This window comes from Talpa occidentalis, unplaced genomic scaffold (genome assembly GCF_014898055.3).
Source record: "Talpa occidentalis isolate TD23 unplaced genomic scaffold, MPIMG_talOcc4v2.1 talOcc4.10, whole genome shotgun sequence".
NCBI lineage: Eukaryota > Metazoa > Chordata > Mammalia > Eulipotyphla > Talpidae > Talpa > Talpa occidentalis.
Genome location: NW_023600993.1, coordinates 75,728,098 through 75,741,162, shown reverse-complemented (window position 1 = coordinate 75,741,162; position 13,065 = coordinate 75,728,098). Strand labels below are relative to the sequence as shown.

Below are 13,065 nucleotides of genomic sequence, written 5' to 3'. Positions count from 1 at the left end.
CAGAAAGCAGATTAGTAGCTGTCAGGGGCTTGGAGGACAGGGAATGGAGAACAACTGCTTAATGTGTACAGAGTTCCCTTTTGGGACACAGAAATCTTCTGGAACAAGAGAGATGTCAGTGGAACAACATTACTAATGTTTAAATAAATTCCAACACCATTAACAGACAAACAAAAAAATCAGACAAAAAAGAATTCATATTGCATAATCCCATTTCAGAACAAGCTTGCCATGGAGTAACTGGAACAGGCTTTGCCACGGAGTAACTGGAAGAGGGAATGAGAGAGATCTTTTGGATTGTTCTGTTTTCTGACCTGCATGCCGGTTATACTCTAAAAAATTCAAAGAGCTGTCTCCTTACAATAAATGCATACTTTCCTATATAGTACACTTTAAAATTTTAAAAATGTTGACATTTTAAACTGTTACACTGTGGATTAAAGAATCCAAGGGCTCTCTCTGTATCATTTCTTACAACCACAGGTGAATCTGTAACTATCTCAAAACAAAAAAAAAATTTTTTTAAGACTCAGAAAACGAAACTTTCAGATTCCCATTTCCAAAGATTCCTATTTTGGTCAGTAAATTGAAGATAGGGACTCTTTACTTTATGTAACAAGCTACCTCAAGTGATTGTTCCGGCTAGGCTATGAGCCCCACCTTAACTACCACCTAAATGAATTCCATAAGCTACTTAACTTCACTTTCTCCAAGAACCCCATCTGAAAGAGACTTATAAAGGCATCTATTAGCACAAATGAGTCAGTAGATGCTCTAAGAGCTAACGATTCTGGGAATCAGGATTTAACCTAACTGAAGAAAAATTAGATGGAAAAAAGATTAATGTGAAAAGGACAATGCTTTCCAAGTAATCATCACAAATGCAGTCACAAATATTATGCACAAAAAAAACCCAAATATTATGCACAAATCAATGATTTTTCTTAGTATGTTTTCCATTAACAAGAAGTAGAATCAAGATAAGATAAATGACACTGGAAGCTAAATATCTTTTAAAACGCTAGCAAGACAGTTTGGAAATTGGAGCAATATGCTTATATTTCTGGTCATTCCTGGTACATTCTTCACCACAAACACTGAAAATATTTTACTCCTGGGACTAGAAGTAAATAAAGGAACAATTTCATTCAAGTTTGGTTGGGTCAAGAATATTTTGAGGGCCTCCCCTGGTGGCGCAGCGGTTGAGCGCTGGGCTGCGAGGCTGCCTGCAGCATCTACAGCACCGGTTCGTTCCCTGGCCACCAGCGAGGGTCCCACAAAAAAAAAAAAAAAAGAATATTTTGATCTGCTTTAGCTCCAGCTTAAGACTCTTTGGAGAGATATACTTTGATTTTAGTTCAAATTTCTCCAATGGAATTTATTTTTTGAGAAGTCTTTAGTTTGACTTGAAGGTCATTTTCAAAATACTAAGTTAATACTTAAACCCAATTCCAATCTTTAAAAAATTAAATCGAAGCTCATTTCAGGTAGAAATTCCTGCTGTGACAATTTGCAATGTCTACAGCATCAGCTAATGTCAATTAATGCATGAATGCATTATCTCAGCCCTTCCAAGACAAAAGTTTGCATTTCTATCCAGGTCTTATTTTCAGGTATACCTTAAATTGAAATATAGTCTTAGTTACACCATTTCCTATACTCCACAGGGGCAGCTGTCACTCATCCTTGGCAGACTGCAGCCCTAAGAAAACACTTGCTTCATGTGTCCAGATCCTATTTTTTCAAGAGAAGTTAAAATTCTGATCTTTATTAGTCTTCTAATATTTACATGCTGGCAACAAATTCAATTTTTAGGAACTAGTCAATGGGCTAATCAACCCATACCTGTGAACTGTCTCTTCAGCAATCTCTGACCTGTATTACTTTATGAAGGTAACTAAGTTCTCAAGCTTCTTCAGATACAAAATATGAGCTTTTTATTGTGGATATCTCTATTCACAATAGGTATTTTAGGTAAAGTATTTCCTTGACATAAATGCCAGTCTTAACACAACAAATTATGATTTCATTGCCATTCTTAACTGAAAATCTAAAATATTGAATACTCTTATTTCCTGCTTTAAAAAAAAAAACTATAAATACATAAGTGAGCCATTTAATTTGCATTACAGTCCACCATGTATCAACACGTCTTTACTAAGGAGAGCTAAGTCGGTGGTCAGAAATGTCCCATAAATTCTGGTTATAACAGTTAATATTTATCAATACTTTTGCTTCACCAAAATGAGTCAAATGAGGTTTCTAGCCAGAATATACAAGAACAATGAAATATCAGGGTATTTTTCTCAAGAGTCCCTTGATCACTATTAGTATAAATAATTTCACCTATAACTTGATCTGACAGTGATCTGCCCTTATGAAAATGATAAAAGAAAACAGTATTCTCTTTGAACTAGCAGTTTAGGACCAATAACAAATTTTTTTTAATTGCATAATTACATGGTGGGGGGAAATACAATGTTCAGGTAACATGCCAGGAAAAATACAGAGATTAGATAAAATAATTACAGAATAATGAGAATCTATAAATAACATAACAGATGCCCCTATGAACATCACAATTCACTTACCTGGGTCTTCTACTTCCATCTTTCTCTCCCGACTTGCCCATTCATCAATTCTCTGCACCTCTTAGAATATACAGAATGGGCAAAAATACTATAAATCTATCAACTATACTACCTTTTGTCCATTCTGAAAAAATTCATTGAAAAGGTTTAACTATGACAAAACATTTTTTACTGTTGTAAATTTTAGCCTACTGTGTTAATATTGTACTGTGTTAATATTGTTTTCATGACTGACTGAAGAATGTGTCAATTGATAATGGGAATAATAAACACCTGCAACATGGAAATCAAAAGATTAAGGATTCCTCCAAATGTTTAGAACAATATTGACCTAAAAAGAATTTTTGCAACTGGAGCTAACTGGAGGTCATGGACTCTGTTATCATGGGACTATAGAACAAAGTAGGAAAGAAGCAAGATAGATGATTCAATTTAATGTCCAGTTTACAAGTAGTTATTAACTATACCTTAAAGGGTTTCCAGAGAAGTTATATCCATGTAATAAGAGCATGTTGTGTCCAAAAAAAAAAAAAAAATCAGGGAAAAACATAGTTCCCACATAGTAGAGGGCTATTTACCATTATAAATATTCTTTGTGAATAATTGTAGATATTTACAAATTCATTTTCAGGAAACTGAGAATAAAAATCAGCAAACCTACTTTCATCCATGTGTTGAAAACAAATGTATATGAGATTATTTCTGGAGTGGTAGTGCCTGTGCAAAGAGTTGTTCTCTAAAAAAGGGTCATGAAATAAGCCAGAAAGAAAAAGAAAAATACCGGATGGTCTCACTCATAACAGGAATCTAGAAAACCTAAATAAGGGACCAGGAAAAAGAATAACTATAAGAAAGAAAAAAATCAAAATCAACAAACAACTATGAACCAGAGACACACTTTGGGGGGTAGGGGGGGAGGAGGGACTGGGGTCAAATCAGGGGGTTGCAATTGTATGGGGAATATAAAAATAAAAAAATAAATAAAATTTAAAAAAAGGGTAATGTAAGAATATTTACAGTCAATCTCAGTCAAGTATAGACAATTAGAACATGTTTTACAGAGATACATATTATTTACATTGAGGTTTTTAGTCAATTAATATGACATTAATAAAGACAGGAAATTTTTTTAAATTTAATGGACTTTAACCAGTAAGTTTTAGCAAAGTTAGCCAGAAATATTTTTACTAGGCTCAAATGAAGTACTTTTCACTCATTAATACAGAACCACAGGGCATACTTAGATTCAGTGGTTCAATTATCTAAAAAGAGACCCTAGGGAAACAAAAAACTTTCCATTTTCAATCTCTAACTGCTTCTTAATGACAGAAAATATTCTTTCTTCCTTGGCATTCTCTCTTTTCTGTCTACCTCAGGATATATTTACAGATGCACTGGCTGCTTTACAGACATGCTAAAAGTTCTTGCTGTGGTTGATCAAAGTTGGAATGCCTGAGGAAATTACTCAACTTAGACAGCCCGGAATTATATCTAGCCAAATAGTTACAGTGCTCTACTTTTAACATGTGTTAAAGTAATATTTTAGCTATCCTAGATGTAAGTTGAGAGAACATTTGTTTGCATCACATTCTGTGAACATTTGAGTCAAATACAGTATGTCGAAAACAAGTTTTAGTGTCTATGACAGTTCATATTTTTAACTGTTCAATTATACAAAAGACAACATACTTTAAGTTTTTTTTTAAAGCACACATATTAGGAACTAAGAGCTTTTATGATCTTCTTGCATCATTCAAGCTATTCTGAAAATGTCAGAATAAAAGCAATAAATATTATTTGTTCATTAGAGCATTTGTTGATCTGGCATACAATTTTCTGTCAAGACAATGGAACCATGTTTTTCTCTAATTTATTATTAAAAATATCTTTTTTTTAAAGATTTATTTATTTATTATTTATACAAGCACTGGGTACAGTCAGAAGCGCGGCAGGGTGAGAGAATTCACCAGAGCCAGAGTGGGGAGCAGAGCAGGCAGAAGGACCGAAGTACACTGCTGAGGGGAGCAGCGGGCGGCAGGAGAGGTCTGCCGCCATATGGGACCCTCCTCCGGTGGCCAGGGAGCAGCCGGGGATCGAACTGGCGCTGCAGAGGCTGCGGGCAGCTTCGCAACCCAGCGCTCAACCGCTGCGCCACCAGGGAGGCCCTATTATTAAAATTATCTTAATGAAGACACAGTACATCTGCACTCACTTTCATTCTCTTATTAATCTGTCCAATTTGCAAACAAACAAAACATAATTAAACAGAAAAATGACATCATAGCAATTTATTTTCATTTTTTTAATTGAAAGTCACAGAATTGCAGTATAAAGAGTTATTTGTCAAACACAACACATCTCTAAAATAAAATATTGGCTTCAATAGATGTGCACATCTGAAATAGTTTTAAACTTTGTTTTAGTTGGATTCTTTATGATGTCCAGGAAGAAGTTAGCACACGCGGTACCTGAAATTGTCCTTTCTACATGAACTACTATAGAAAAGACAAATGTAGCTGTTTCTCCCATAAAGCCAAATTCAGCATCCACTTAGACTTCCCTTCAATCTAAATAATTACATCTTTTAACAATGTTGACAATAATATGGTACCATAATTCAAAGAGCCTAACAGATCATGAAATGAAACTTAAGCCATCCTTCTATCAGATGTGAGGTGAGGACATGTCAAAATGGGAGATAGGTGGGGGAGCAGTATTACTAATAATCAGTAACTTATAACTATGCTTCTTTTTATTAAAAAGACTTCCAACCCACTACAAAATGTTAACATCTGCACATAGTGCAGAAGAGGGAAACACAAATAAGTTCCCCACTCTGAATTCTTTAAGTACCCTACTAAGAGTTATAGTGTTGATGCCTGGTGTTATAGTATATGCATGTCAGCATAAATATAGAGCCATGCAGGAAGCCTACTGTGTGAGCAAGAATGACTGCTAGTAAAATCTCCCTGGAAGTGGGAACTGCCAAAAAACTTGTTTTAACTAGAATGCTTAGGATTTGATTTTAAGTTGTTTGCTCTGCTTTGGTGAGATGCAATTTTTCACTGCTGTAATATTGAAGTCAGCTATACACATAAAAATTAGATGATAGGAAGAATGAATGAAAAAAAATTTTAAACAATGCTTTGGTCTGCTTTGGAGCAGGATTTAGGATATGATCTTGCATGGATTCTTAATAACTAAATAACTTAAGTTTCTTACTTAGTCCTTTCCACATTCTGAATAAAGGCCTGGGATTGAGAGATGGGCAAAAACAAAATCAGAGCAGTCTTTCAGATTGACCATGATGTCAACACATGATTTTGCTGAACAAAGAAAAATCTTCTTAGCCTAGTTCCTTCATTACCAAAAACAAACAACAACAAAATAAAAAATAGTAGGTGTTAGATTATAAAATCGATGCCCCAAACACACACATAAAAAGATTCAATAATCACAACACTACATATCCAAGGGTCAATGAATCTAATAAAGTCCTTTTTCTATAATCTCTATGAACCTAGGACAAGAAGACATTCTACACTCACTCCAAATGTCTAAATTGTTTCCACACACCAAAGCCGCCCATTACCAAATATAGCTTTAAGTAACTTCAAACTGAATTCCAAAATGTAGCATATTCTTGGAGAATAACAACTCCAAGAGCAAAATACAGTCACATATAAAGCTACATGCTCCTCAGGACCTGCTAAGTCTGGTCTTGGACCTTATTTTCTATCAGATTCTGCCAAGATGTATATATCTGATAAGGTCCATACAACTCATCCAGAAATGACTAGAAAAAGCTGAAATAATACTTCATGCCCCCATCAGCACAGAGTGAAACATAACAAACTCTATACTTAAGCGTATTGACTTGGTCAAAACTTAATACACAGTTTTAGTGCAATATAAAATTAGTCTAGAATAAGTGATTCTGCTTTCTCATTATTTTAAAAACAAAGAAGGGAAAAAAATCACTGCTTTTCCATTAAGCAGGTATTTTTGCTTGAGCACATATTTAATTTCTAGGGTCTTAGAAAATAGATGTACCTAATGTGTAAACACAAACAGTAAGTTACAAGTTGCCCCTTAGTACTAAAGGCAAGAATTCAGCATAAATACTCAAAATAGTGTTTTAGAAAGAGCGTAACTTACTTTTACTGTCCCAGGCTAAATGGGCTCTGTCTGGTGCTTCTTTGTCTGCACATGGCCACCCACAGCCTGTCTTCTAATTAAATCAATACTCTAGCAGCAGAACAAGCAAACAAGTTGCCTCCCATCTGCGTACAGCTCTTCAGGACACATTTCCCTTGGTCAGAAGGTAGAAATTCTTGGGAGAGGTGATTTTCTCTGCCTCTTCACAAGAAGAACATGGATACTTGGCTGGATGCAACTCCATGAAGTGTAACTGTGTGTGTACACCTCAAAAAATAAAACAAAAAAATGCAGAGAAACATAAAGACTCTATAAACAGCTGGAATACACAGAAAAACTGAGGCACCACTGGAAACACTGCTAAACAGATAGGCAAAACAGGGTCTTTGACTGAAATAATCAATGATTCCAAGTTGGAAAAAAAAATAAAAAGACAATTTGAAGTCAAAACTCAAATTTCATGCAATAAAAACATTTTACGTACTACAAAGGAATGAAAGTAAAACTCCCTGCTTACATACATAAAACAGGAACCCTCCCCCCATTACATGGAGTAATAGATAATATCAATGGAAGAGAAAAATGAGATTTTCAAGGGGGAAAATCCAAAATTTTCCAAAATTTTAATGGGCACTTGTGTATATGTGAGTTAACTGTATCAAGCTGTCTTTCCAATGTATCCAGTCCTATCAGGGAAAGGAGAGGAAGAAGCAATGGACCCTTGTTTATGAAATTATTTTTGAAAAACAAAATGTACAAAAGAATGGTGGGCCTCTCTGGTGGCACAAGGGTTAAGCACCACACTATGAAGCTATCCATAGCCTCTGCAGCATGAGTTCGATCCCTGGCCCGCCAGAGAGAAACCCACATGGCACTGCAGACCTCTCCTGCCTTGCCCGCTGCTCCCCTCAGCAGTGTGTTTCAGTCTGTCTGCCTGTTCTGTTTCTACTCTGTCTCTGGTGAATCCTCTCACTACCCCTCATCTCTGGCCTGTACCCCAGCTCTTAGATGCATAAATAAATATCTTAAAAAAAAAAAAAAGACTGGAGATGCTCGTCTATTTAAATAATTGTTTAATCTCCCAAATAAATAGAAATGACTGTAGACATGATGTCCCTCCATTTTTGCAAATAAAAACCAAACATGAAAGTGGCATAAGGAACAGGTGAGTAAGCATCAATCTAAAGAGAAGTCCTATTAAAAAAAAAAGAAGAGAAGTCCTATAAGTGAATTTGCTATAGGTTTGGTGAGAAGAAGGATATATCAGCCCTTCCCAATAACCCCTTCCATCCTAGATAGGCCCATATGCCAGCAGAATATCACAATATCTATATAACCAATAAGCAGTTCACAGACTGGCGAGCCTTAGGTGCTCTCTCTCCCCTTGAAACACACAGATAATTCCAGCTGGAATTATATAGCCAAGTAAAGGGGTAGACCTAATCATGCTGCTGCACAGAGGCCTGGACTGAGATGCAACAAAGGACTACTCTAGCAGGTGACATGTTAGCGATTCCCGCCATAAAGAAATGCATGCAGAACTGGTCATGGGTATAAGAGAATGAAAAGATACAAACATGTGACAATGTTATATATAATATAAATATATAATGCAAATACCTACTTTTTTCTTTCACACCCAAACTAATAGTCATCTGGAAAAGATTTCTTAAGAATTTTCCTAAAGTTTACAAGTAAGCATTAAATTGGATTACATAAATCTAAAGACAACAAACAGCTTTTAGCAGACAGATATAAAACTTATGCCCAATATAATCTGATCTTTAAATAAATTTGGACAATAAACTAATTTCAATTATGAATTACCATCTCACCTACCCATAGGAAGCCTTAAAAGATGAACCAAGTCAACAAAAGAACTGCAGGGTCCATTTTATATAACATAAGCTCAGCAAAATATTGTAACAAAGGAATCTGTGTAATTTAACTTTTACAGTGTGAAATTTCAAAGCTATTTCTATTACTGTTTTCAGTGCACAGTAACAATCTACCAAAATAATCCATTTTCAAATGAAATGACCAAAATCTCTCAAAAGCTATAAGATCTTCAAAACTCACAGATTTTCTCACAGGACTACAAACAAACCTCTTAAAAGGCTGTTATTAATCTTCACCAATTATTCCTTAGCAGAACTTTTAAACTCAAGTCTTAATACTTTTTAAAAATAGATACTGATGATGGGCCTCCCCAGTGGTGCAGTGGGTTGAGCGCAGAGCTGTGAAGCTGTCCACAGTCTCTGCAGCGCAGGTTCAATTCCCAGCCAGCCAGGGAGATACCCACATGGCATGGCAGACCTCTCCTGTCTTGCCGGCTGCTCCCCTCAGCAGTGCTTTTGGTTGTCTGCTTGTTCTGCTCCCAGTTCTGTTTCTGGTGAATTCTCTTACCCTCCTGCGCCTCTGGCCTGTACCCCAGTTCTTGTGTAAGTAAATAAATCTTTAAAAAAAAAAAGGAGCTATTTTATTAATACTTCATTTTTAACCAGAATTCATGAAATACTTTCTACTTCAGCAGTAGCATCATGACTCATCCAGATCTACAACCAATTTCCTCAAAGAAGAAAGGCATGTCAGAAACTATACCCTGTGAAATGTGCAAAATTATGATCTATCATTTAAAACCCACTGTTTCTATCTAGAACCAAAACTATTTCAAAAAAAGTCATAAAAGCAACTGTCCTGCAAACATATAGCCCCAGGAACAAAGATCAAATTGTTTCACAATGCTTATCTTCTCTAATATGAATGAAATCAGAGTTGTACTGCCAAATGAACAGAAATCAATTTTCCATCAACAAAAAGGATAATTTCATAAAGCCATAAATAGCTAATAAAACCATGTGACCAAATCAATTTGACAATAAAATATTTAAATATAACCATAAACTGGCGTTTCCACTTCCTCCCCCACATTTTGAAGATAAACAAAATACACTTTGGAGTCCTGTCATTTTCATTTCCACACAGAACACCTCTCATATGGAAGTGAACACCTTCCTTCCCAAAATCCTGAAGGCAGAAGCAGATCAGTTTAATAGGCAGGGACTCATGCACATGCACGTGCATAAGTCCTTCATTTACAGGAAGGAAATGCCTCTACTGATATCCAGAAGTAGCAGTCTTAGGATAATATCACTTGCCACTTGTTTGTAGTAGCAGACTAGAAAATGATACACAAAGTAATCATTTTCCAAGAAAAGCTCAAAAATAATGCATCTAGGTGACTTGCATAAGTAAATGTGTGTATGAAGTGTGTGTATGTATACTTTCTTCTCTTTTACCTTGTCTCTTCCTCCTCTAAGGCCCTGAGTTGAGATCAGTTTTTGCTATTTGTATAAGTGTAAATTTTCATAATTTTAATAGGAATTAAAACATTTCAGTCTACAGTTAGTAATGGTTTCAAGGAATTCAGACCAATTTAAGTATCTGCTTTATTAATAATGTAATAGGCAAGTTTAAAAGCACTGACTTTTTCTAATCAAAAATTATATCCCAAAGCAAAAAAAAAAAAAAATGTTATGATGACTGTCCATATGTAGTCAATAGGTAAGACTCAATTCTACTGAATAGACTGATCGAAACTAAAGACAGTTGCTGTCAAATTATACATAAGAAAGTATAAATCAGACTCTCTGGGACCTTACAGTAGGTTATAAGGATATAATATTGTTACTTATATATTTGTAAGTACAGAAAATATTAGATCTGATTTTCTTACATTTTTCCATTGATGCAAACTATTATAAACTTTAGCGGAACTCTATTTGAAAATTTTTACCATATTTAAGGTGATGAATCACAACTATGCAAGGCAACAGAAACTGTAGGGGGCAGTATAAGCATGACTTCCAACAAAATTCTTAAGATTCAAGAAAATTCTTCTAGCTAGTAGAGTCTTAGACCTTAAACTACCAGCATATTACAAAGATTCTACATAAAAATAAATCTTTAAAGATAATGTATTGAAATTTTCCCCAAAATTTAATAATTAAATAACAAAAATAATAGAACAAGTTTGTTTAAAAAAAAAGTCTTATCACCACTCTTAAAAGGTATAGGTCATCATTCAAAACTATAAAGTTCACTTACTCCTGAGTAATTCATTATTCCAAAATATATTTCTAATCATGTTTAAGCATAAATAAATTCTTTAAAAATAAGATTGACTCAGCACTAGGGGGAGACGTAATGAAATATATAACATGATATAATTATGCCTAGAGAAAACTAAAGTTATTCTAGGGTAAAAAGAAAAAGAAAAATTCAGTTCTACTCAATTTTGTAACAGCTGCCATTATAGTTTATCTCCCAACTACTCAATAACCTTCTTTCCCCACACTGACTTTAGGTACCAGTAATCTCAAGGTCTCATCTTCTGTACAAAAGAGTGATTTGTAGTTAACTGAATTTTAACTGAATTAAATTTGATGAAGCATTCCTGTGTGTTTGAGTAAAGGTATGACTGGAAAATACATCAACCTTCTTTCTTGTATCACTTTTGTCCTTTTATCCATAATACATCTTTTGCTCACATTCCAAAACTTATCACTATAGGTATTATAAATATTTACCTTATATATATCGTTTCCAAAGCACCTCATTCTAGTTATAATTGCCACACAATGCTTTAAATAATTGTCATATATTAACCCAGTAAATCTTCACAACTCTGTGAAACAGGAATTATTATACCCATGTTTAAAATGGGGAAACTGAATTAAGGAGTGGCTGTGAAGTGCCCAAGGACACATGGCTAATGACTTAGAGCAAGCATAAAATGCATCAGTCACAAAAGGAAGAGACCACATATTCCCGAGTCAGATGCCTCAGGAACCAAACTACTGTGTAACTGGTTCCCACCCTCTGTGTTCACACCTCCCATAACAATACTAGGACCAAGCTGAAGACATTCACATGAGACATTAAAATCTACAAATCATGGTCAAAAGTACCACTCCACAAACAAGCAAGGCAATATATAAAACATATGGCTAGGACTTCTGGTAAATTTCTGGATATTTTTCACAGGGAAAAGCAAGACCTGGCATGACAGAGTAGATACACTGATATGAGAGCCTAAACATAAGGTCACAATCCAGTCAACTTGGGAAGATCAATTCTATCATCTTCTCCTTAAACTCATTACTGTTTTATCTTTATGTTTTATTTGATTTCCCAAGTAGTCTTCTCAACCAGGAAACTACTTGCTCACTACTGTCCTCTAAACCGACTCACACAAATCTATCTTATATAAGTTTGAGGTTTGAGGGCAAAACTCTGTATTCTGTACTCTGATGGCCTAAACATACCCTATACAAACCTATGCTCTCAAGGCCCCAGACTGAAAGAACTGAGAGACTCCGTACTCTGGAGTACAAAGAATCACAGAAAATTTGAGAGTCTACGCAATGAATTCTTCATTGGCTGCAGTTAACTGGAGACTAACCTAACAATCACACATAAAGCATACCTTCTGGATACATATCAACCTATAAGGTTTGAGGAAACGTCCCTTTTCACTTTATACACTTCAGATATTAGGAATTTTTTGTTTCCTAAATAACAGCACACATATTACTTTGCAGGGGAGTTAACTTTAGGAATTTTCCTACTGACAATATTAAGAAAAATTAGGTATCCAGTCAGCAATAACATTTGTATTCATGAAAAAAGGAATTTAACCAACTTCTATATTACTCAGAGAAGTCTACAGAGAAAACAACCTAATAATATCACAATATAACTTTGTTTATCATGTTGGGAAATGGTGGTCAAATAATTGACAGTTGACTAAGTCAAAAGCTTCATGTCATTTAAGAAAAACAAACATAAATATTATAAAGAAAACTTAAGCAGAGAAAAAAAATACCTCAAGTTCCACCAGAGCTGCAGTCACTGCATCTGTCGCAAGAGCACCAGCCTGCAACTTTTCAATTGCCTATGAGACCAAGGGGTGAAATTATTCATTATAAAACCACAACTTCTCAAAAGCTTAAAGAAGTGGAGATATTTAGTTAATAAAAAGTAATCACTAATTCCATTTCTACTTCAAGAGAGAAACTACTTAGATTTGAAATAAGCAAGTATTTATGATCATAATAATTTATAATATAGCTGTTAATATTATTCAAAATGAGACAATGAATAAAATCTAGCACAGAAACTAAGACGTGTATTCCTCATTAAATGTTTAAATAGTGCATTGTATAAATTAAAAAGACTGACTATAAACTCCAAAAGAAATAGGGTTCTATGACCACAGATTTATAATAGAAAAACATTCCTTTAAAGGTAATGA

At 34.8% G+C, this 13,065-nt stretch overlaps 1 protein-coding gene across 8 annotated transcripts in view; it reads right to left on the bottom strand.

The window, feature by feature from the left end:
- The window catches only part of TASP1 (taspase 1), a 219,268-nt gene that overhangs the window by 193,270 nt on the left and 12,933 nt on the right, over positions 1 to 13,065 (bottom strand). For 7 of the 8 annotated variants that reach the window (XR_005122133.2, XR_005122135.2, XM_037494547.1 and 4 more), the window contains exon 4: positions 12,637 to 12,705. Coding sequence is in view for 5 of the 8 variants with exons in the window: in XM_037494547.1 (XP_037350444.1) it covers positions 12,637 to 12,705 (69 nt within the window). In the remaining 3 variants the exon portion in view is untranslated. Of the gene's footprint in view, positions 1 to 6,749; positions 6,902 to 12,636; positions 12,706 to 13,065 lie in introns of those variants that run through there. The other variant, XM_054696277.1, reaches the window with a different exon arrangement.